This window comes from Rhinatrema bivittatum, chromosome 12 (genome assembly GCF_901001135.1).
Source record: "Rhinatrema bivittatum chromosome 12, aRhiBiv1.1, whole genome shotgun sequence".
Lineage (NCBI taxonomy): Eukaryota > Metazoa > Chordata > Amphibia > Gymnophiona > Rhinatrematidae > Rhinatrema > Rhinatrema bivittatum.
In genome coordinates this window covers 3,115,291-3,132,974 of record NC_042626.1, presented here as the reverse complement: position 1 = coordinate 3,132,974, position 17,684 = coordinate 3,115,291, and the positions used below count along the sequence as shown (strand labels likewise).

Here is a 17,684-nt window from a genome sequence, read left to right as displayed (position 1 = left end):
GCCCTTCCGGAACAGATCCAAGCCCAATAACACTAATCCTATATAGTGCCCCTCCTCCCCTGCCCAATAACACTAATCCTATATAGTGCCCCTCCTCCCCTGCCCAATAACACTAATCCTATATAGTGCCCCTCCTCCCCTGCCCAATAACACTAATCCTTTATAGTGCCGCTCCTCCCCTGCCCAATAACACTAATCCTATATAGTGCCGCTCCTCCCCTGCCCAATAACACTAATCCTATATAGTGCCCCTCCTCCCCTGCCCAATAACACTAATCCTATATAGTGCCACTCCTCCCCTGCCCAATAACACTAATCCTATATAGTGCCCCTCCTCCCCTGCCCAATAACACTAATCCTTTATAGTGCCCCTCCTCCCCTGCCCAATAACACTAATCCTTTATAGTGCCGCTCCTCCCCTGCCCAATAACACTAATCCTATATAGTGCCGCTCCTCCCCTGCCCAATAACACTAATCCTATATAGTGCCCCTCCTCCCCTGCCCAATAACACTAATCCTATATAGTGCCCCTCCTCCCCTGCCCAATAACCCTACCCTCCAGCACCACGTCTCTCCCTCAGCCTCCTCATCCAGGACTTTATGTCCCAGACTAATGCAATTAATGTTCTTGGCTTTCCAGATGCTTTGCTTTTTACCTTTTCTTTGTGTTTTCAGATTTGCTGTTTGGAACACTTTTACTTACCTTAGGGCTTTGTTCGCCGATCCCCAATATTTAAAGCCCTTCTATGTTTGCCAGGCTATTCTGGAAGACGCTGTGGCCCTTCTGTTCTGCACGAACCCCGCGCTCTAGCAATACTCTCAGTATGATGGGGGGGAGGGGTCCATCGTTCAGTGTCAGTGCAGGGGATGCTGGGAGGGGTCCATCGTTCAGTGTCACTTCAGGGGATGCTGGGGGGGGGGGGAGGGGTCCATCGTTCAGTGTCAGTGCAGGGGATGCTGGGAGGGGGTCCGTCATTCAGTGTCAGTGCAGGGGATGCTGAGGGGGGTCCATTGTTCAGGGTCAGTGCAGGGGATGCTGGGAGGGGTCCATCGTTCAGTGTTAGTGCAGTGGATGCTGGGGGGGGAGGGGAGGGCTCCATCGTTCAGTGTCAGTGCAGGGGATGCTGGGAGGGGTCCATCGTTCAGTGTAGGGGATGCTGGAAGGGGGGGGAGGGAGGGGAGGGGTCCATCGTTCAGTGTCAGTGCAAGGGATGCTGGGAGGGGTCCATCGTTCAGTGTCAGTGCAGTGGATGCTAGGAGGGGGTCCATCATTCAGTGTCAGTGCAGGGGATGCTGGGAGGGGTCCATCGTTCAGTGTTAGTGCAGTGGATGCTGGGAGGGGTCCATCATTCAGTGTCAGTGCAAGGGATGCTGGGAGGGGTCCATCGTTCAGTGTTAGTGCAGGGGATGCTGGAAGGGGGGGAGGGAGGGGAGGGGTCCATCATTCAGTGTTAGTGCAGTGGATGCTGGGAGGGGTCCATCATTCAGTGTCAGTGCAGGGGATGCTGGAAGGGGGGGAGGGAGGGGAGGGGTCTATCATTCAGTGTTAGTGCAGTGGATGCTGGGAGGGGGTCCATCATTCAGTGTCAGTGCAGGGGATGCTGGGAGGGGTCCATCGTTCAGTGTTAGTGCAGTGGATGCTGGGAGGGGTCCATCGTTCAGTGTCAGTGCAGGGGATGCTGGGAGGGCGTCCATCATTCAGTGTCAGTGCAGGGGATGCTGGGAGGGGGTCCATCATTCAGTGTCAGTGCAGGGGATGCTGGGAGGGGTCCATCGTTCAGTGTTAGTGCAGTGGATGCTGGGAGGGGTCCATCATTCAGTGTCAGTGCAGGGGATGCTGGGAGGGGTCCATCGTTCAGTGTCAGTGCAGGGGATGCTGGAAGGGGGGGAGGGAGGGGAGGGGTCCATCATTCAGTGTTAGTGCAGTGGATGCTGGGAGGGGTCCATCATTCAGTGTCAGTGCAGGGGATGCTGGGAGGGGTCCATCGTTCAGTGTCAGTGCAGGGGATGCTGGGAGGGCGTCCATCATTCAGTGTCAGTGCAGGGGATGCTGGGAGGGGTCCATCATTCAGTGTTAGTGCAGTGGATGCTGGGAGGGGTCCATCGTTCAGTGTCAGTGCAGGGGATGCTGGGAGGGCGTCCATCATTCAGTGTCAGTGCAGGGGATGCTGGGAGGGCGTCCATCATTCAGTGTCCGTGCAGGGGATGCTGGGAGGGGTCCATCGTTCAGTGGCAGTGAATGGACCATAACTTGTGGTAAGGATCAGTCACGCAAATAGTGGGCTCCTCTGAAATGTTTTTATTGTTTTCGATGAAGGAAGTAGAAAACAAGTACATGAAATATACAATTTAAGTTACGCAACATTTTATTAACAAAATAAAGCTCTTTATTTACAGTCCTTAAAAAAAATATCGATATGTATATATATAACTATCTATTTATAGAGATTTCTAGCCAAGAACAACATTGGCTCAGCTCTTTAATGAAGGTTGGGGACAGTGTAACAAGGACAAGCTCCTTGTTCCCTGAGGGTGCACAATGCAAAAAGGCCGAGTCACTCCACACCCCCACCCCCACCCCCACCCCGTCAGCTTTTCCTGGGGCAAGGATCATCCTCCTGTCCTCCGTTCCTCTTAATGCAAGGGATCATCCTCCTGTCCTCCCTTCCTCTTAATGCAAGGGATCATCCTCCTGTCCTCCCTTACTCTTAATGCAAGGGATCATCCTCCTGTCCTCTTAATGCAAGGGATCATCTTCTCTTCCTCTTAATGCAAGGGATCATCCTCCTGTCCTCCGTTCCTCTTAATGCATGGGATCATCCTCCGTTCCTCTTAATGCAAGGGATCATCCTCCTGTCCTCTGTTCCTCTTAATGCAAGGGATCATCCTCCTGTCCTCTGTTCCTCTTAATGCAAGGGATCATCCTCCTGTCCTCCGTTCCTCTTAATGCAAGGGATCATCCTCCTGTCCTCCGTTCCTCTTAATGCATGGGATCATCCTCCTGTCCTCTGTTCCTCTTAATGCATGGGATCATCCTCCTGTCCTCCGTTCCTCTTAATGCAAGGGATCATCCTCTCTTCCTTTTAATGCAAGGGATCATCCTCCTGTCCTCCGTTCCTCTTAATGCAAGGGATCATCCTCCTGTCCTCTTAATGCAAGGGATCATCCTCCTGTCCTCTGTTCCTCTTAATGCAAGGGATCATCCTCCTGTCCTCTTAATGCAAGGGATCATCCTCCTGTCCTCCGTTCCTCTTAATGCAAGGTATCATCCTCCGTTCCTCTTAATGCAAGGGATCTTCCTCCGTTCCTCTTAATGCAAGGGATCATCCTCCTGTCCTCCGTTCCTCTTAATGCAAGGGATCATCCTCCTGTCCTCTTAATGCAAGGGATCATCCTCCTGTCCTCCGTTCCTCTTAATGCAAGGGATCATCCTCCTGTCCTCCCTTCCTCTTAATGCAAGGGATCATCCTCCTGTCCTCCCTTCCTCTTAATGCAAGGGATCATCCTCCTGTCCTCCCTTCCTCTTAATGCAAGGGATCATCCTCTTGTACTCACACAAGGTTCTTTTCCCTGCTCACTAGGAATTTGTGATTTCAAACTCTATTGATGATCCCTGGGGCTGGAGATCTCATTTGTCTCTGTTGCTAACTTCTCCACAGGCTGCCCCAGGCAGAAAAGGCAAGAATGAGGATAGCCCAAGGCAGACACTAAGATCGGTCTCCTAGCACCTTCAAAGGTGTCCAAATGGCTCATGTGGCACCCCTGTCACTATGGGGATCCTTTGCACCTTCAATCTGTGCCTATTAAATAGGAAGAGACTTTCACAGGGCACAGGTCATTATCCCCTCTGGGAGTGAGGAATATGCAGGAGATGGGCAGGCGAGGAGGTCTCGGGCTTTTGAACAGGAGGATACAGCAAGTGGCGGCCCTAGACGTGGTTTGTTTAGAAACGAGAGACAAGCAGTGGTAGGGAGGGAGGGAGGAGGCTGCCAATCCCTGCTGCTAAACTAAAAATCCAACATGAAGTTTAAAGAGCAAGAGCAGCTCCTGCAAGAAAAGCCTTTAGCACAGAGCCCGTGCTGCTCTGCTCCCTCTGTTCCCGCACCCTAGACAGATCTACAAGGGGTGAACGTGCCTTAGGTCCAGCTGAGGGATGGAGGAGGGGAGCCAGAAACAGAAGGCCCCTCCCCCACTCTGCCCTGGTGCTGTCCAACGCCTGCGAGTCTCTTCCAGGGGCCCGACAGTGAGAACCGATTTTGTATCTCCCTCGCTTCAGCTTTGAATAATGACCCTTTTGTCGTGAGATATCTGAATACCTTGAGTTCAGTCCAGAAGGGAAGGAGGGGATGGGATGTTTAAATGCGAGACGGAGGGATTCCTCTGCAGGGAGGCGCGGCTGCTGAAGCCTCAGGAGCAGTAGCGTTACTGAGGGGCGTCTCTGCGGTATTGATGGGGAGGTAACCTCTCAGAAGCTCTCTTCTGCGCCGTGACCCCCACACCCCCCTCCCCGCGGGGACCTCAGCAGCCCCCGCATTCAGTCCGTGAGGACCACCAGCTCCCCGTCACTCTTCTCCTCTCCCTCAGAGTCCTCATCCCCACTGTAGTTGTACAGTTCTGCGTCTGCCCCATCGCCATCCTCTGACTTCAGGCTACGTGTGTTGATGATGACTGGCATGCTCGGATCATTGTCTCCGGGGTGGCCATACTCCATCAGCACCGGCGCCAGTGCCAGCCCCATAGAGCGAGAATAGCTGCTGGAGCTTGTCTGAGGCTGCATCTGCCCAGGGGGCCTGCAAAACAGGACGTTCGGTCACAGCCCGGTCCTAGCAGAGAACAACTCAGCCACCCCACCCCCCCCCCCCCCCCCCGCCCTCGCACACGGTGCCCACTCACGGCATGACGTAGCTCTGGCGAGGGTCCTGCCGGCGATTCTTCATCAGCGCCTTGTACTCCCCCACCCTCAGCCGCTTCCCCTCCACGATGCAGGTGCGTTTCGGGCGCGGCTTGTACTTGTAGTCGGGATACTTCTCCAGGTGCTGCCGGCTGAGCCGAGCCTGCTCCTCATAGTAAGGCTGCTTCTCCACGTTACTCATGGACTTCCAGCGGGAGCCTGGGAGGGCGAGAGAGAGAGTGACAGGATGAAGGGTGGGGAGAGGACAGAAGCCCCCCTCCCCCCCCCGAGAGCACATTTTCTGTTTGAAAACCTAGGGCCGGCTGGGAAAGGCAGGTGCCGAGTTGCCGCTTTACAGCAGGGGAAAGAGCTGCAGAGATGCAATTCCTGCTCCTTTTCAAGGAGCTGAATGCCATGGAGGCCAACCAGGCTACAAAGCTTTGAAAACTTCCCTCAGACCTCACATCTTTCTGTAAACTGAGCCACCAATCTCAGCAGGTAACAGCGGGCTATAAATTCTTTGCAGAAATAAACTTTTTAATTATTTATTTATATTTTAGCTTTTGCCAAGTAGATTCCTCCTGCCAGGTGAAGCAGAACCAGGACTGGGATCTGGCACCAGGAGCCCAGGGATGTCTCCTCCCAACTTCCTTTAATCTGGGTCCCATGTGCATTCATTGTACAATGACGGGGACTCCACCCTCTGAGCCTCTCCAAGCCTGGGGAGCGAAGGCCTGACTCTTCTCTACAGCACCCCTAACCCACCTACGTTCATCATATCTGGATACAAATAAAGCTTTTCAGAAATCCCCTTGCCATCAGACTGTTCATTATCAGAGACCTCTCCTTACAAGATCTGCCATGCTGGGTCAGACCAAAGGTCCATCAAGCCCAGCATCCTGTTCCCAACAGTGGCCAATCAGGTCACAGCAGGAACCTGGCAGGATCCCAGAAGGTCAATAGATCCCATGCTGCTTATCCCAGGATTTCTCCAATTTAATGATTTATGGACTTTTTCTCTAAACATTTTTTAAACACAGAAACACTAACAGCTTTTACCACATCCTCCAGCAGCAAATTTCAGAGTTTAATTATGAATTGAGTGAACACATTTTTTCTCCTGTGTCTTAAATGTATTACCAGTAACTTCATTGCGTGTCCCCTGGTCTTTGTACTCTTTGAAAGAGTAAACAACTGATTAACGTTTACTCGTTCCACTCCACTCATTATTTGATAGATCTCTATCATATCCTCCCCTCAGTCATCTCTTCTTCAGACTTAAGCGTCCCAACCTCTTCAGCCTTTCCTCATAGGGGAATTGTTCCATCCCCCTTGGTCGCCCTTCTCTGTACCTTTTCTAATTCTGCTATATCTTTCTTGAGCTGAGGTGACCAGAACTGCACACAATACTCAAGATGAGGCTGCACCATGGAGCGATACAGAGGCATTAGGATATTCTCTGTTTTATTCTCCATTCCTTTCCTAATAATCCCTAGCACTCTATTTGCTTTCTTGGCTGCTGCTGCTGCACACTGAGCAGAAGATTTCAAAGTATTTTCAACGTTGACCCCTAAATCCTTTTCCTGAGTGCTGATGCCTAATGTGGAGCCTTGCATTGGATAGCTGTAAAGGAAAATTGGTTCTTACCTGCTAATGTTTGTTCCTGTAACACCACAGATCAGTCCAGACAAGTGGGTTTTATCCATCCCTACCAGCAGATGGAGACAGAGAACAAAACTTTAGGGCACTGCCTCACAACAGACTTGCAGTCTCTTCACTACTGATCTGTACTCAAGCCACGATGTATCCCCAAAACCCCTTTCTCGGGCAAACAGGGAAAACTACAGGGTTGCAAACCCCTTAAAACTGCTCCCATAAACCCAAATTTGAAAAAAACCCAAACAATGTTCAGAACTGCCCAGACACTTGGAAAGGCAAACAAACTTGAACTGCCACTTGGCAAAAAAAAAAAAAAAAGTCTTTCAGCGGTGATGGGATGGGTCTCTGAACTGATCTGTGGTATTACAGGAACAAAAATTAGCAGGTAAGAACCAATTTTCCTTTTCTGTTCATACCCAGCTCAGTCCAGACCAGTGGGATGTACCAAAGCAACCCTTCACTGGGCGGGAATCCGAAAGTCCTGCACGTAGAACACTGTCACCAAAGGACATCTCATCCAATCGGTAATGACTGCGAATGTATGCAGCGAGGACCATACCCGCAGCCCTACAAATCTCCTGAGGCAACAGCAACTGACACTGCCCAGAAAGTGGTCAGCAACCCTGTGGAATGCGCCTTCAGCCCCACTAGAACCTGACGGCCTTTGCAAATATAGGCTGTGCAAATGGCCTCTTTAAGTCAATGGGAAATGGTAGCCTTAGAGGCCTTCTCTCTCGTCTTCATGTCTCCATACAGGACAAAAAGGTGATCCGACCGCAAGAAACTATTCGTCACCTCCAGATAACGCAACAGAATTCTCCTCACATCCAAAAGATGCAGCTCCCTGTCCCGAGGGGAATCCTTAGACCACTCCAAATTAAGACTCCAATCTGGGCATAATTTTCTGACCAAGGTCGCAAATGCTTGACCCCTTTTAAAAACCAAACTATTTCCGGATGAGAGGGCAAAGACCTTCCTCACCCTTTGCCCCTAAGAGAGCCCAAAGCTGGCACCTGCACAGGAAGATCTTGAGACAAGCCCTGTTGCAAAAATTCCAAGATGTGAGGAACACAAAGGGCTTCTTTCTGTCCCACCAATAAATACCGCACATTTGGCCTTAGTCCGAGACAGAGTAATCTCTATCGCAGGCCCAAGCAACTGGAACACCTTGCCAGCTGAGCTGCGACTTGAACCTGAGCTAAAGAAATTCAAGAACGGGTTAAAAAGGAGGCCTTTATAGACCAGCCACAAGCATAGTTTTAAATTAAGAAGTAATTACCTCTGATTACTGTACTGTATATTTTAAGTTTTTTTAATTGTGTTATATTTTGTACTGAATTTGATTATTGCTCCTTGACCGATGTATTTTAATGTTTCTTAAGGTCTTTGTACACCGTTGTCATGTGATTATGAATGACGGTATATAAAATCTTTTAAATAAAAAAAATAAAAATAATAAAAACATCCATCAACCAGGGACTTATTTGCCTCTGAATGCACTCAAACGCCTTCCAGATCGTAACATATACCAAGGAAGTGGAAAGTGAAAGAGCCTGGAGAAGCGTGGAAATAACCTTTCAGGCGCAGCCGCCGCCGCCTCTCAAAAGCCAAGCCGCGAGACAAAAGTGATCCTCCCGATCCAAAAATAGGGGAACTAAACGCAACAGTGGCCAATCCAGGCCATAAGAACCTGGCAAGTACCCAAAAAGTAAGTAAGTATTTAGATTTATATTCCATTTTTCGCACTTTTTTCAGCACTTCAAAGTGAATTACATTCAGGTACTGCAGATATTTCCCTAGGGCTTACAATCTAAGGGCTAGATTTTAAAAGCCCTGCGCGCCGGCGGCCTATTTTGCATAGGCCGCCGGCGCGCGCAAAGCCCCGGGACGCGCGTAAGTCCCGGGGCTTCGTAAAAGGGGCGGGAGGGGGTGTGGGCAGTCCGGGGGTGTGGCGATGGTTCGGGGGCGGTCCCGAGTCCCCGGCACTGCGGCCTGTGCCGGGGGATGCCGAGGCGCTGTGGGGCACGTTATGCAAGGCAGCCGTGCCAAGCACTGCTGCACCTCCGTCCGCTTCAGGACCGTCCACTAAGGCTCCAAATGAGACCGGTGCAACACCTCCCCTGAGGCTGGCAGCTCCCGCACCACTCCAGGCCGTACCTTCAAGCTCTTTGCCTTCCTCTCCTTTATTTATTTTTAAATTTACAGGCAAGAAAATCACAGCAAAACACAACCAGGGGCTCGGAGGTCTAGAGGGAATCAGTCCCCTGGCCATCAGGACCTCCGGCACGATGCGGGCGAGCAACAGACGAGTTCCCCCCCCCCCCCTCCCCGGTCGCGACCAAGGACCCTGACACCTCAGGGAGCTTCTTCCAGATCCTCTTCCAACTTTGGGGACAGCGGGAGCCCAGGGTTCAACACCCACTTTCCCAACGCGCGCTCAGGCACCTCTCCTGGGGGTGCCATGAAATATTTAAATTAGGGGTCACACTGCCAAGGAGGCCGTCAGCGGGTTGAGAAAACGGATGCTGAATTTAGTGGCATCTGTTTTCCTAACAGCGCCCAGCCACGGGCTCCGAAAACAGATGCTCATTAACTGAGCATCCCTTTCCCTAACCTGACCGCCGGCAATCTTTTTTTGTTTCAAATCTTTTAAACTTCTTGTTCCTCTGCCATGATATTAAGTCGGAGGATGGGCAGGGGTTAATTTCTGAGTGTAAAAATGTGCAGGTCCAGCGCAGTTTTTTTTTGCATCTGGGGAGCATAGCTAATAGCCTCATTAACATGCATTTGCATGTGCTGAGCGCTATTAGTTTAGCTGAGCGTTGGATGCGCTAATCCCCTTATAGCATAAGGGGCTGTGGATGCGTGTCCAAAACGCACGTCCAACCGCAGGTAAACCCGTGTGCTCGGCTGAGTGCACCGTATTGCATCGGCCTTTTCCTGCTTTCAAATCTTTGTTTGGTTTTTTTTTTAAATCGCAGACTGCAGGTTTAGCACCTCTGCCATCAGTGCCCAAAGCTTTGTTCTCTGACTCCATCTGCAAAACCTACTTGTCTGGACTGATCTGGGTATGTTCATGAATTCGGGTTACTGTTCTACATAAAAATTTCATTTGCATGCCCAGCCTCCCAGTTTTGCAAGGTCCTCTTGCAATTTCTCTCAATCCACTTGTGATTTAACAATTTTGAATAATTTTGCATCATCGGCAAATTTGATCACCTCACTCGCTGTTCCCATTTGCAGGTCGTTCATAAATATATTAAAAAGCACTGGTCCCAGAACAGATCCCTAGGGCTCCACTATTCCCCTTTCTTCACTGGGAACATTTACCATTGAGCCCTTCTCTCTGTTTTCTGTCTTTTAACCAGGACCCAATCCACAGTAGGACACTGCCTCCTATCCCATGACTTTTTAATTTCCTAACAAGTCTCTCGTGAGGGACTTTGTCAAATGCCTTCTGGAAATCCAGATACCCTATATCAACTGGCTCAGCTTTATCCACCTTTAGTTACACATTCAAAAAAATGTAGGTAATTTATGAGGCAGGACTTCCCTTGGCTAAATCCAAGCTGACTGTTCCCGACCTTCCATCTTTAGAATACTTTCAACCATTTTTCCGGCCCCGATGTCAGACTCACCTGTTTTTCCCAGATCACCCCTGGAGCCCTTTTAAAAACCAATGTTATATTAGCTACTCTCTAATCTTAATGACAGTGTACAGATTACCAATTTTGTTTTTCAGTTTTCAGGATATGAAGAAAATACAAACAGAATGTGCCTCTGTGCACCGCTTCTACTATCAAAGTAAACATATGCACAGATAGATAGAAAAAAAGGAGAAGCAAGAATAAGAGCAGCAGAGCCAGGAAGCAGCCAGATACTGGGATGCACCACGGAAACACCAGCACAGAGGATGCCCTTCTCCGTACATCAACCGCAGCAAGTCAGAGAAGAGAAAGCAGCTCAGGGAGCAGAGCACAGAAATCCTGGCAGGGACCTGAAATCCTCCATCCAAGAAAAGGGTGGGTGGGTGGCAGGGTTATGTACCCTAAACACTGCAACACTCAGCCATGGGCACCAAGTCCTTCATCCTATTGTCTCTCAGTATCACAGCAGCTGGCATGAGCTCCCTTTATTCCGCAGCTTTGCATGCCCCCCAGACTGACCTCAGTCACCTTCTCACAGAATTGGTGCAGGCGGGACACAGACAGGCATCAACGCCAGTAATGGGGCAGTGGGGCCAGCCCTGACTGGCACACGCTGGAGCATGCAGAGAGCCATGACCCAGACATTGATACCTAAAGGGTTAAATGAAACTTTGCTCCTGCCCACATAATCTGCATTTCTAAAATAGCCTCCCATCTCGGTCAGGGACAGGTGTCCCACTGTGCCTGGATGTCATACACAAATGTATATTTAGAGCTCAGTGCAGACAAGGAAACCACAGGTCTGTGACACTGCTGCTGAATTGATAGCTCACAGGTCTGAGAGTCCAGCCAGAAAACTCCTTAAATAACTTCATTGTCAGAGAGGTGGGAGCTCCCGAGGGCAGAGAGTGCTGGGGGTACTGTGGGTCATGCAGGGGCTACCAAGTGCTGACACATGTCCTAATTGTTAGTAGTGTCGCAGGCACAAGGGGAGGGTGCGGGACAGTGACCTGTGCCCGGGTGTTTGCAGTGAGTCCAGGGAGGGAGGGAGGTGCGGGACGGTGACCTGTGCCCGGGTGTTTGCAGTGAGTCCAAGGAGGGAGGGAGGTGCGGGACGGTGACCTGTGCCCGGGTGTTTGCAGTGAGTCCAGTGAGAGAGGGAGGTGCGGGACGGTGACCTGTGCCCGGGTGTTTGCAGTGAGTCCAGGGAGGGAGGGAGGTGCGGGACGGTGACCTGTGCCCGGGTGTTTGCAGTGAGTCCAGTGAGAGAGGGAGGTGCGGGACGGTGACCTGTGCCCGGGTGTTTGCAGTGAGTCCAGGGAGGGAGGGAGGTGCGGGACAGTGACCTGTGCCCGGGTGTTTGCAGTGAGTCCAAGGAGGGAGGGAGGTGCGGGACGGTGACCTGTGCCCGGGTGTTTGCAGTGAGTCCAGTGAGAGAGGGAGGTGCGGGACGGTGACCTGTGCCCGGGTGTTTGCAGTGAGTCCAGGGAGGGAGGGAGGTGCGGGACGGTGACCTGTGCCCGGGTGTTTGCAGTGAGTCGAGGGAGGGAGGTGCGGGACGGTGACCTGTGCCCGGGTGTTTGCAGTGAGTCCAGGGAGGTGCGGGACGGTGACCTATGCCCGAGTGTTTGCAGTGAGTCCAGGGAGGGAGGGAGGTGCGGGACAGTGACCTGTGCCCGGGTGTTTGCAGTGAGTCCAGGGAGAGAGGGAGGTGCGGGACGGTGACCTGTGCCCGGGTGTTTGCAGTGAGTCCAAGGAGGGAGGGAGGTGCGGGACGGTGACCTGTGCCGGGGTGATTGCAGTGAGTCCAGGGAGAGAGGGAGGTGCGGGATGGTGACCTGTGCCCGGGTGTTTGCAGTGAGTCCAGGGAGGGAGGGAGGTGCGGGACGGTGACCTGTGCCCGGGTGATTGCAGTGAGTCCAGGGAGAGAGGGAGGTGCGAGACGGTGACCTGTGCCCGGGTGTTTGCAGTGAGTCCAGGGAAGGGCGAGACGGTGACCTGTGCCCGGGTGTTTGCAGTGAGTCCAGGGAGGGGCGGGACGGTGACCTGTGCCCGGGTGTTTGCAGTGAGTCCAGTGAGACAGGGAGGTGCGGGACGGTGACCTGTGCCCGGGTGTTTGCAGTGAGTCGAGGGAGGGAGGGAGGTGCGGGACGGTGACCTGTGCCCGGGTGTTTGCAGCGAGTCGAGGGAGGGAGGGAGGTGCGGGACGGTGACCTGTGCCCGGGTGTTTGCAGCGAGTCGAGGGAGGGAGGGAGGTGCGGGACGGTGACCTGTGCCCGGGTGTTTGCAGTAAGTCCAGGGAGGGAGGGAGGTGCGGGACGGTGACCTGTGCCCGGGTGTTTGCAGTGAGTCGAGGGAGGGAGGGAGGTGCGGGACGGTGACCTGTGCCCGGGTGATTGCAGTGAGTCCAGTGAGACAGGGAGGTGCGGGACGGTGACCTGTGCCCGGGTGATTGCAGTGAGTCCAGGGAGAGAGGGAGGTGCGGGACGGTGACCTGTGCCCGGGTGTTTGCAATGAGTCCAGGGAGAGAGGGAGGTGCGGGACGGTGACCTGTGCCCGGGTGTTTGCAGTAAGTCCAGGGAGGGAGGGAGGGGCGGGACAGTGACCTGTGCCCGGGTGATTGCAGTGAGTCCAGGGAGAGAGGGAGGTGCGGGACAGTGACCTGTGCCCGGGTGTTTGCAGTGAGTCCAGGGAGGGAGGGTGGGGCGGGACAGTGACCTGTGCCCGGGTGTTTGCAGCGAGTCCAGTGAGACAGGGAGGTGCGGGACGGTGACCTGTGCCCGGGTGATTGCAGCGAGTCCAGTGAGACAGGGAGGTGCGGGACGGTGACCTGTGCCCGGGTGATTGCAGTGAGTCCAGTGAGACAGGGAGGTGCGGGACGGTGACCTGTGCCCGGGTGATTGCAGTGAGTCCAGGGAGAGAGGGAGGTGCGGGACGGTGACCTGTACCCGGGTGTTTGCAGTGAGTCCAGTGAGACAGGGAGGTGCGGGACGGTGACCTGTGCCCGGGTGATTGCAGTGAGTCCAGGGAGAGAGGGAGGTGCGGGACGGTGACCTGTGCCCGGGTGTTTGCAGTGAGTCCAGTGAGACAGGGAGGGGCGGGACGGTGACCTGTGCCCGGGTGATTGCAGTGAGTCCAGGGAGAGAGGGAGGTGCGGGACGTGACCTTTGCCCGGGTGTTTGCAGTGAGTCCAGGGAGGGGCGGGACGGTGACCTGTGCCCGGGTGTTTGCAGTGAGTCCAGGGAGAGAGGGAGGTGCGGGACGGTGACCTTTGCCCGGGTGTTTGCAGTGAGTCCAGGGAGGGGCGGGACGGTGGCCTGTGCCCGGGTGTTTGCAGTGAGAAGGTGACGCAGGGGCACCTCAGCGTCTCTCTTACCCAGAATTTTGCTGATGCTCGAGTTATGCATGTCGGGAAAGGCCTGCAGGATTTTGCGTCGCTCATCCTTGGCCCACACCATGAACGCATTCATGGGGCGCTTGATGTGACTACTGGCTCGGGCCTCTGGGAAATGCCGGGAGCCTGTGAGAAAAGCAACAGAAACAAGTTAGTGAGAGAAAAAACCCCTCGTCCACCACCCGACGGGCAAAGGACATTACTGTCAGTCTACTAGAAATAAACAGAAGAGGACAGGAAATTCAGAAACATCCAGCATTCTGCACGGCGTCAGCACACAGACCTCAAAACATCTGCAAGATTTGCAACAAAATGACTTAAAATATTTCCAAAATATGAAAATATTGTGAAATGAGCTTGGGAAAATGTACTGATAAGGAAATGTGAGAATCAAGAGCCTCCATGTCTAGTCCTCACATACAGATGTCTGTTTTCTAGAGCCCGGTCTGACAGCTGTGCTCACTCAAACTTCCAAACACACTTTGAGGAGGCGAAAACCTCAGACTTATATAAGGTAACATAGTAATGACGGCAGAAAAGGAGCAATGGTGCATCCAGTCTGTGCAGCAAGCTTCTTACGATAGTAAGCGAGTCTGACGTGCACAGCCCCTACAGGGGTAGTATCCACCGCTCCGTGCAGGTCACCCCCCCTGCTTCTCTCAAGGGTGGTATCCACCGCTCCGTGCAGGTCACCCCCATGCTTCTCTCAAGGGTGGTATCCACCGCTCCGTGCAGGTCACCCCCATGCTTCTCTCAAGGGTGGTATCCACCGCTCCGTGCAGGTCACCCCCCATGCTTCTCTCAAGGGTGGTATCCACCGCTCCGTGCAGGTCACCCCCATGCTTCTCTCAAGGGTGGTATCCACCGCTCCGTGCAGGTCACCCCCATGCTTCTCTCAAGGGTGGTATCCACCGCTCCGTGCAGGTCACCCCCTGCTTCTCTCAAGGGTGGTATCCACCGCTCCGTGCAGGTCACCCCCCTGCTTCTCTCAAGGGTAGTATCCACCGCTCCGTGCAGGTCACCCCCCTGCTTCTCTCAAGGGTAGTATCCACCGCTCCGTGCAGGTCACCCCCATGCTTCTCTCAAGGGTAGTATCCACCGCTCCGTGCAGGTCACCCCCCTGCTTCTCTCAAGGATGGTATCCACCGCTCCGTGCAGGTCACCCCCCTGCTTCTCTCAAGGATGGTATCCACCGCTCCGTGCAGGTCACCCCCCTGCTTCTCTCAAGGGTGGTATCCACCGCTCCGTGCAGGTCACCCCCCTGCTTCTCTCAAGGGTGGTATCCACCGCTCCGTGCAGGTCACCCCCATGCTTCTCTCAAGGGTGGTATCCACCGCTCCGTGCAGGTCACCCCCATGCTTCTCTCAAGGGTGGTATCCACCGCTCCGTGCAGGTCACCCCCATGCTTCTCTCAAGGGTGGTATCCACCGCTCCGTGCAGGTCACCCCCATGCTTCTCTCAAGGGTGGTATCCACCGCTCCGTGCAGGTCACCCCCTGCTTCTCTCAAGGGTGGTATCCACCGCTCCGTGCAGGTCACCCCCCTGCTTCTCTCAAGGGTAGTATCCACCGCTCCGTGCAGGTCACCCCCCTGCTTCTCTCAAGGGTAGTATCCACCGCTCCGTGCAGGTCACCCCCATGCTTCTCTCAAGGGTAGTATCCACCGCTCCGTGCAGGTCACCCCCCTGCTTCTCTCATGGGTAGTATCCACCGCTCCCTGCAGGTCACCCCCCTGCTTCTCTCATGGGTAGTATCCACCGCTCCGTGCAGGTCACCCCCCTGCTTCTCTCATGGGTAGTATCCACCGCTCCGTGCAGGTCACCCCCCTGCTTCTCTCATGGGTAGTATCCACCGCTCCGTGCAGGTCACCCCCCTGCTTCTCTCATGGGTAGTATCCACCGCTCTGTGCAGGTCACCCCCCTGCTTCTCTCATGGGTAGTATCCACCGCTCTGTGCAGGTCACCCCCCTGCTTCTCTCAAGGGTGGTATCCACCGCTCCGTGCAGGTCACCCCCATGCTTCTCTCATGGGTGGTATCCACCGCTCCGTGCAGGTCACCCCCCTGCTTCTCTCAAGGGTAGTATCCACCGCTCCGTGCAGGTCACCCCCCTGCTTCTCTCAAGGATAGTATCCACCGCTCCGTGCAGGTCACCCCCATGCTTCTCTCAAGGGTAGTATCCACCACTCCGTGCAGGTCACCCCCCTGCTTCTCTCAAGGGTAGTATCCACCGCTCCGTGCAGGTCACCCCCCTGCTTCTCTCAAGGATAGTATCCACCGCTCCGTGCAGGTCACCCCCGATGTTTCTCTCAAGGGTAGTATCCACCGCTCCGTGCAGGTCACCCCCCTGCTTCTCTCAAGGGTAGTATCCACCGCTCCGTGCAGGTCACCCCCCATGCTTCTCTCAAGGATAGTATCCACCGCTCCGTGCAGGTCACCCCCCTGCTTCTCTCAAGGGTAGTATCCACCGCTCCGTGCAGGTCACCCCCCTGCTTCTCTCAAGGGTGGTATCCACCGCTCCGTGCAGGTCACCCCCCTGCTTCTCTCAAGGGTGGTATCCACCGCTCCGTGCAGGTCACCCCCCTGCTTCTCTCAAGGGTAGTATCCACCGCTCCGTGCAGGTCACCCCCCTGCTTCTCTCAAGGGTAGTATCCACCGCTCCGTGCAGGTCACTCCCGATATGTCTCTCAAGGGTAGTATCCACCGCTCCGTGCAGGTCACCCCCCTGCTTCTCTCAAGGGTAGTATCCACCGCTCTGTGCAAGTTACCCCTGATGTTTCTCTTAAGGGTAGAAACTGCTGCTCCGTGCACTTATCTCCTAGCCTTATGATAACCCATAACAAAATCATCATAAAAAAATGATCATCACTCACAAATTAATACATGCCAATCATAAACACACTGGTTTAAAAATCACTCCACAAATTACCAGAACAAATCTTCAGTCTAACAACACTTCTTGTCTAAAAATTCCTCCCATTAAAGATGCTCGACTATCAACTACTAGAAACAGAGCATTCTCCATTGCTTCCCCAAAAAAATGGAACTCTCTACCGCCTTATTTAAGAACTCAATCTAACATCAAAAAGTTCAAGAAGGACCTAAAAACTTTCCTCTTCCATACAGTCTACATCAATGATCATCCTTAACAACAATCCTTCTACAATCAATTCAACCATTCAAACCCAAACAAGAAAAAAAAACCAGTAACTACAACTGGCATCAACCTTAAGTGTTACAATTTCAGAAATTTAATATGAAGCCCTCCTTGAAGATGAATTAATACTATTTTTGTTACTTTCCTTTTTTACATCTTTCCCTTCTCCCCCTCTTTCACCCCACCATCCCCCTCTACCTATCATTTCACTATTGTTATTGTTTTCTTCTTTTGCAACTTTGTATAATTATCTGATTGTTGTTCTGATTCTGTAAACCGTTGTGATGGCTAAACCGAATGACGGTTTCCCTGTACGTACCTGGATCAGTCCAGAACGTGGGTTATGTCCCCAATCCAGCAGATGGAGTCAGCACAAGCTTCGAGGGGGCGTCACCATATATACCACTACCCCCTCTGCAGGAGTTCAGTATCTTCTGACTCCAGCAGATGCGAGTAGGGAATTTGGAGTGCTCCCAATTCAGCATAAGCTTTTAACTTTGTCTTTGACTGATTTTTCTTGGGCTATTGCCTATTTATTTTGAATCAGTTTTGAATCAAGTTTGTTTAAAAAAAAAAATATATATATTTGATTGGGTTAATTAACTAATTGAGGGGTTCAGCTTTGGGGAGGCGTGGCTTACCCTCTGTTTGTGTCTTCTCTCTTCTATTCTACAGACGGGGTAAGTTGCTGTTTCTTTTGCCTTTTCAGCTCCCCAAAAACCCCTGGTACCTCGCGGAGAGGCCGGCAGCACCGGCCTCTCCGCGCTTGCCACACTGACAGCGGCCATCTTGAGCGCCTCGTGGGCGGCTCGAGAAGGCAGGCAGGCAGGCTTTTGTTTTTGGCGGGCAGTGCAGGCCATCGGGCCCCCCCGCGGTGGCGGCGGCGTTTCGACTCGCGGGACCCCGAGCCTCACTTTTTTATTCTTTTTGTGAACTTTCG

The 17,684-nt window shown here is 53.1% G+C and overlaps 1 protein-coding gene across 3 annotated transcripts in view; it reads right to left on the bottom strand.

The window, feature by feature from the left end:
• Positions 1–2,285: 2,285 nt before the first annotated feature.
• The window catches only part of SOX13 (SRY-box transcription factor 13), a 69,779-nt gene continuing 54,380 nt past the window's right edge, over positions 2,286–17,684 (bottom strand). For all 3 annotated transcript variants that reach the window (XM_029574288.1, XM_029574287.1, XM_029574289.1), the window contains 3 exons: positions 13,575–13,718; positions 4,895–5,111; positions 2,286–4,791 (listed from right to left, as the gene is read on the bottom strand). In XM_029574288.1, the coding sequence (XP_029430148.1) occupies positions 4,536–4,791; positions 4,895–5,111; positions 13,575–13,718 (617 nt within the window). In that variant the 3' untranslated portion in view covers positions 2,286–4,535. The remainder of the gene's footprint in view (positions 4,792–4,894; positions 5,112–13,574; positions 13,719–17,684) is intronic.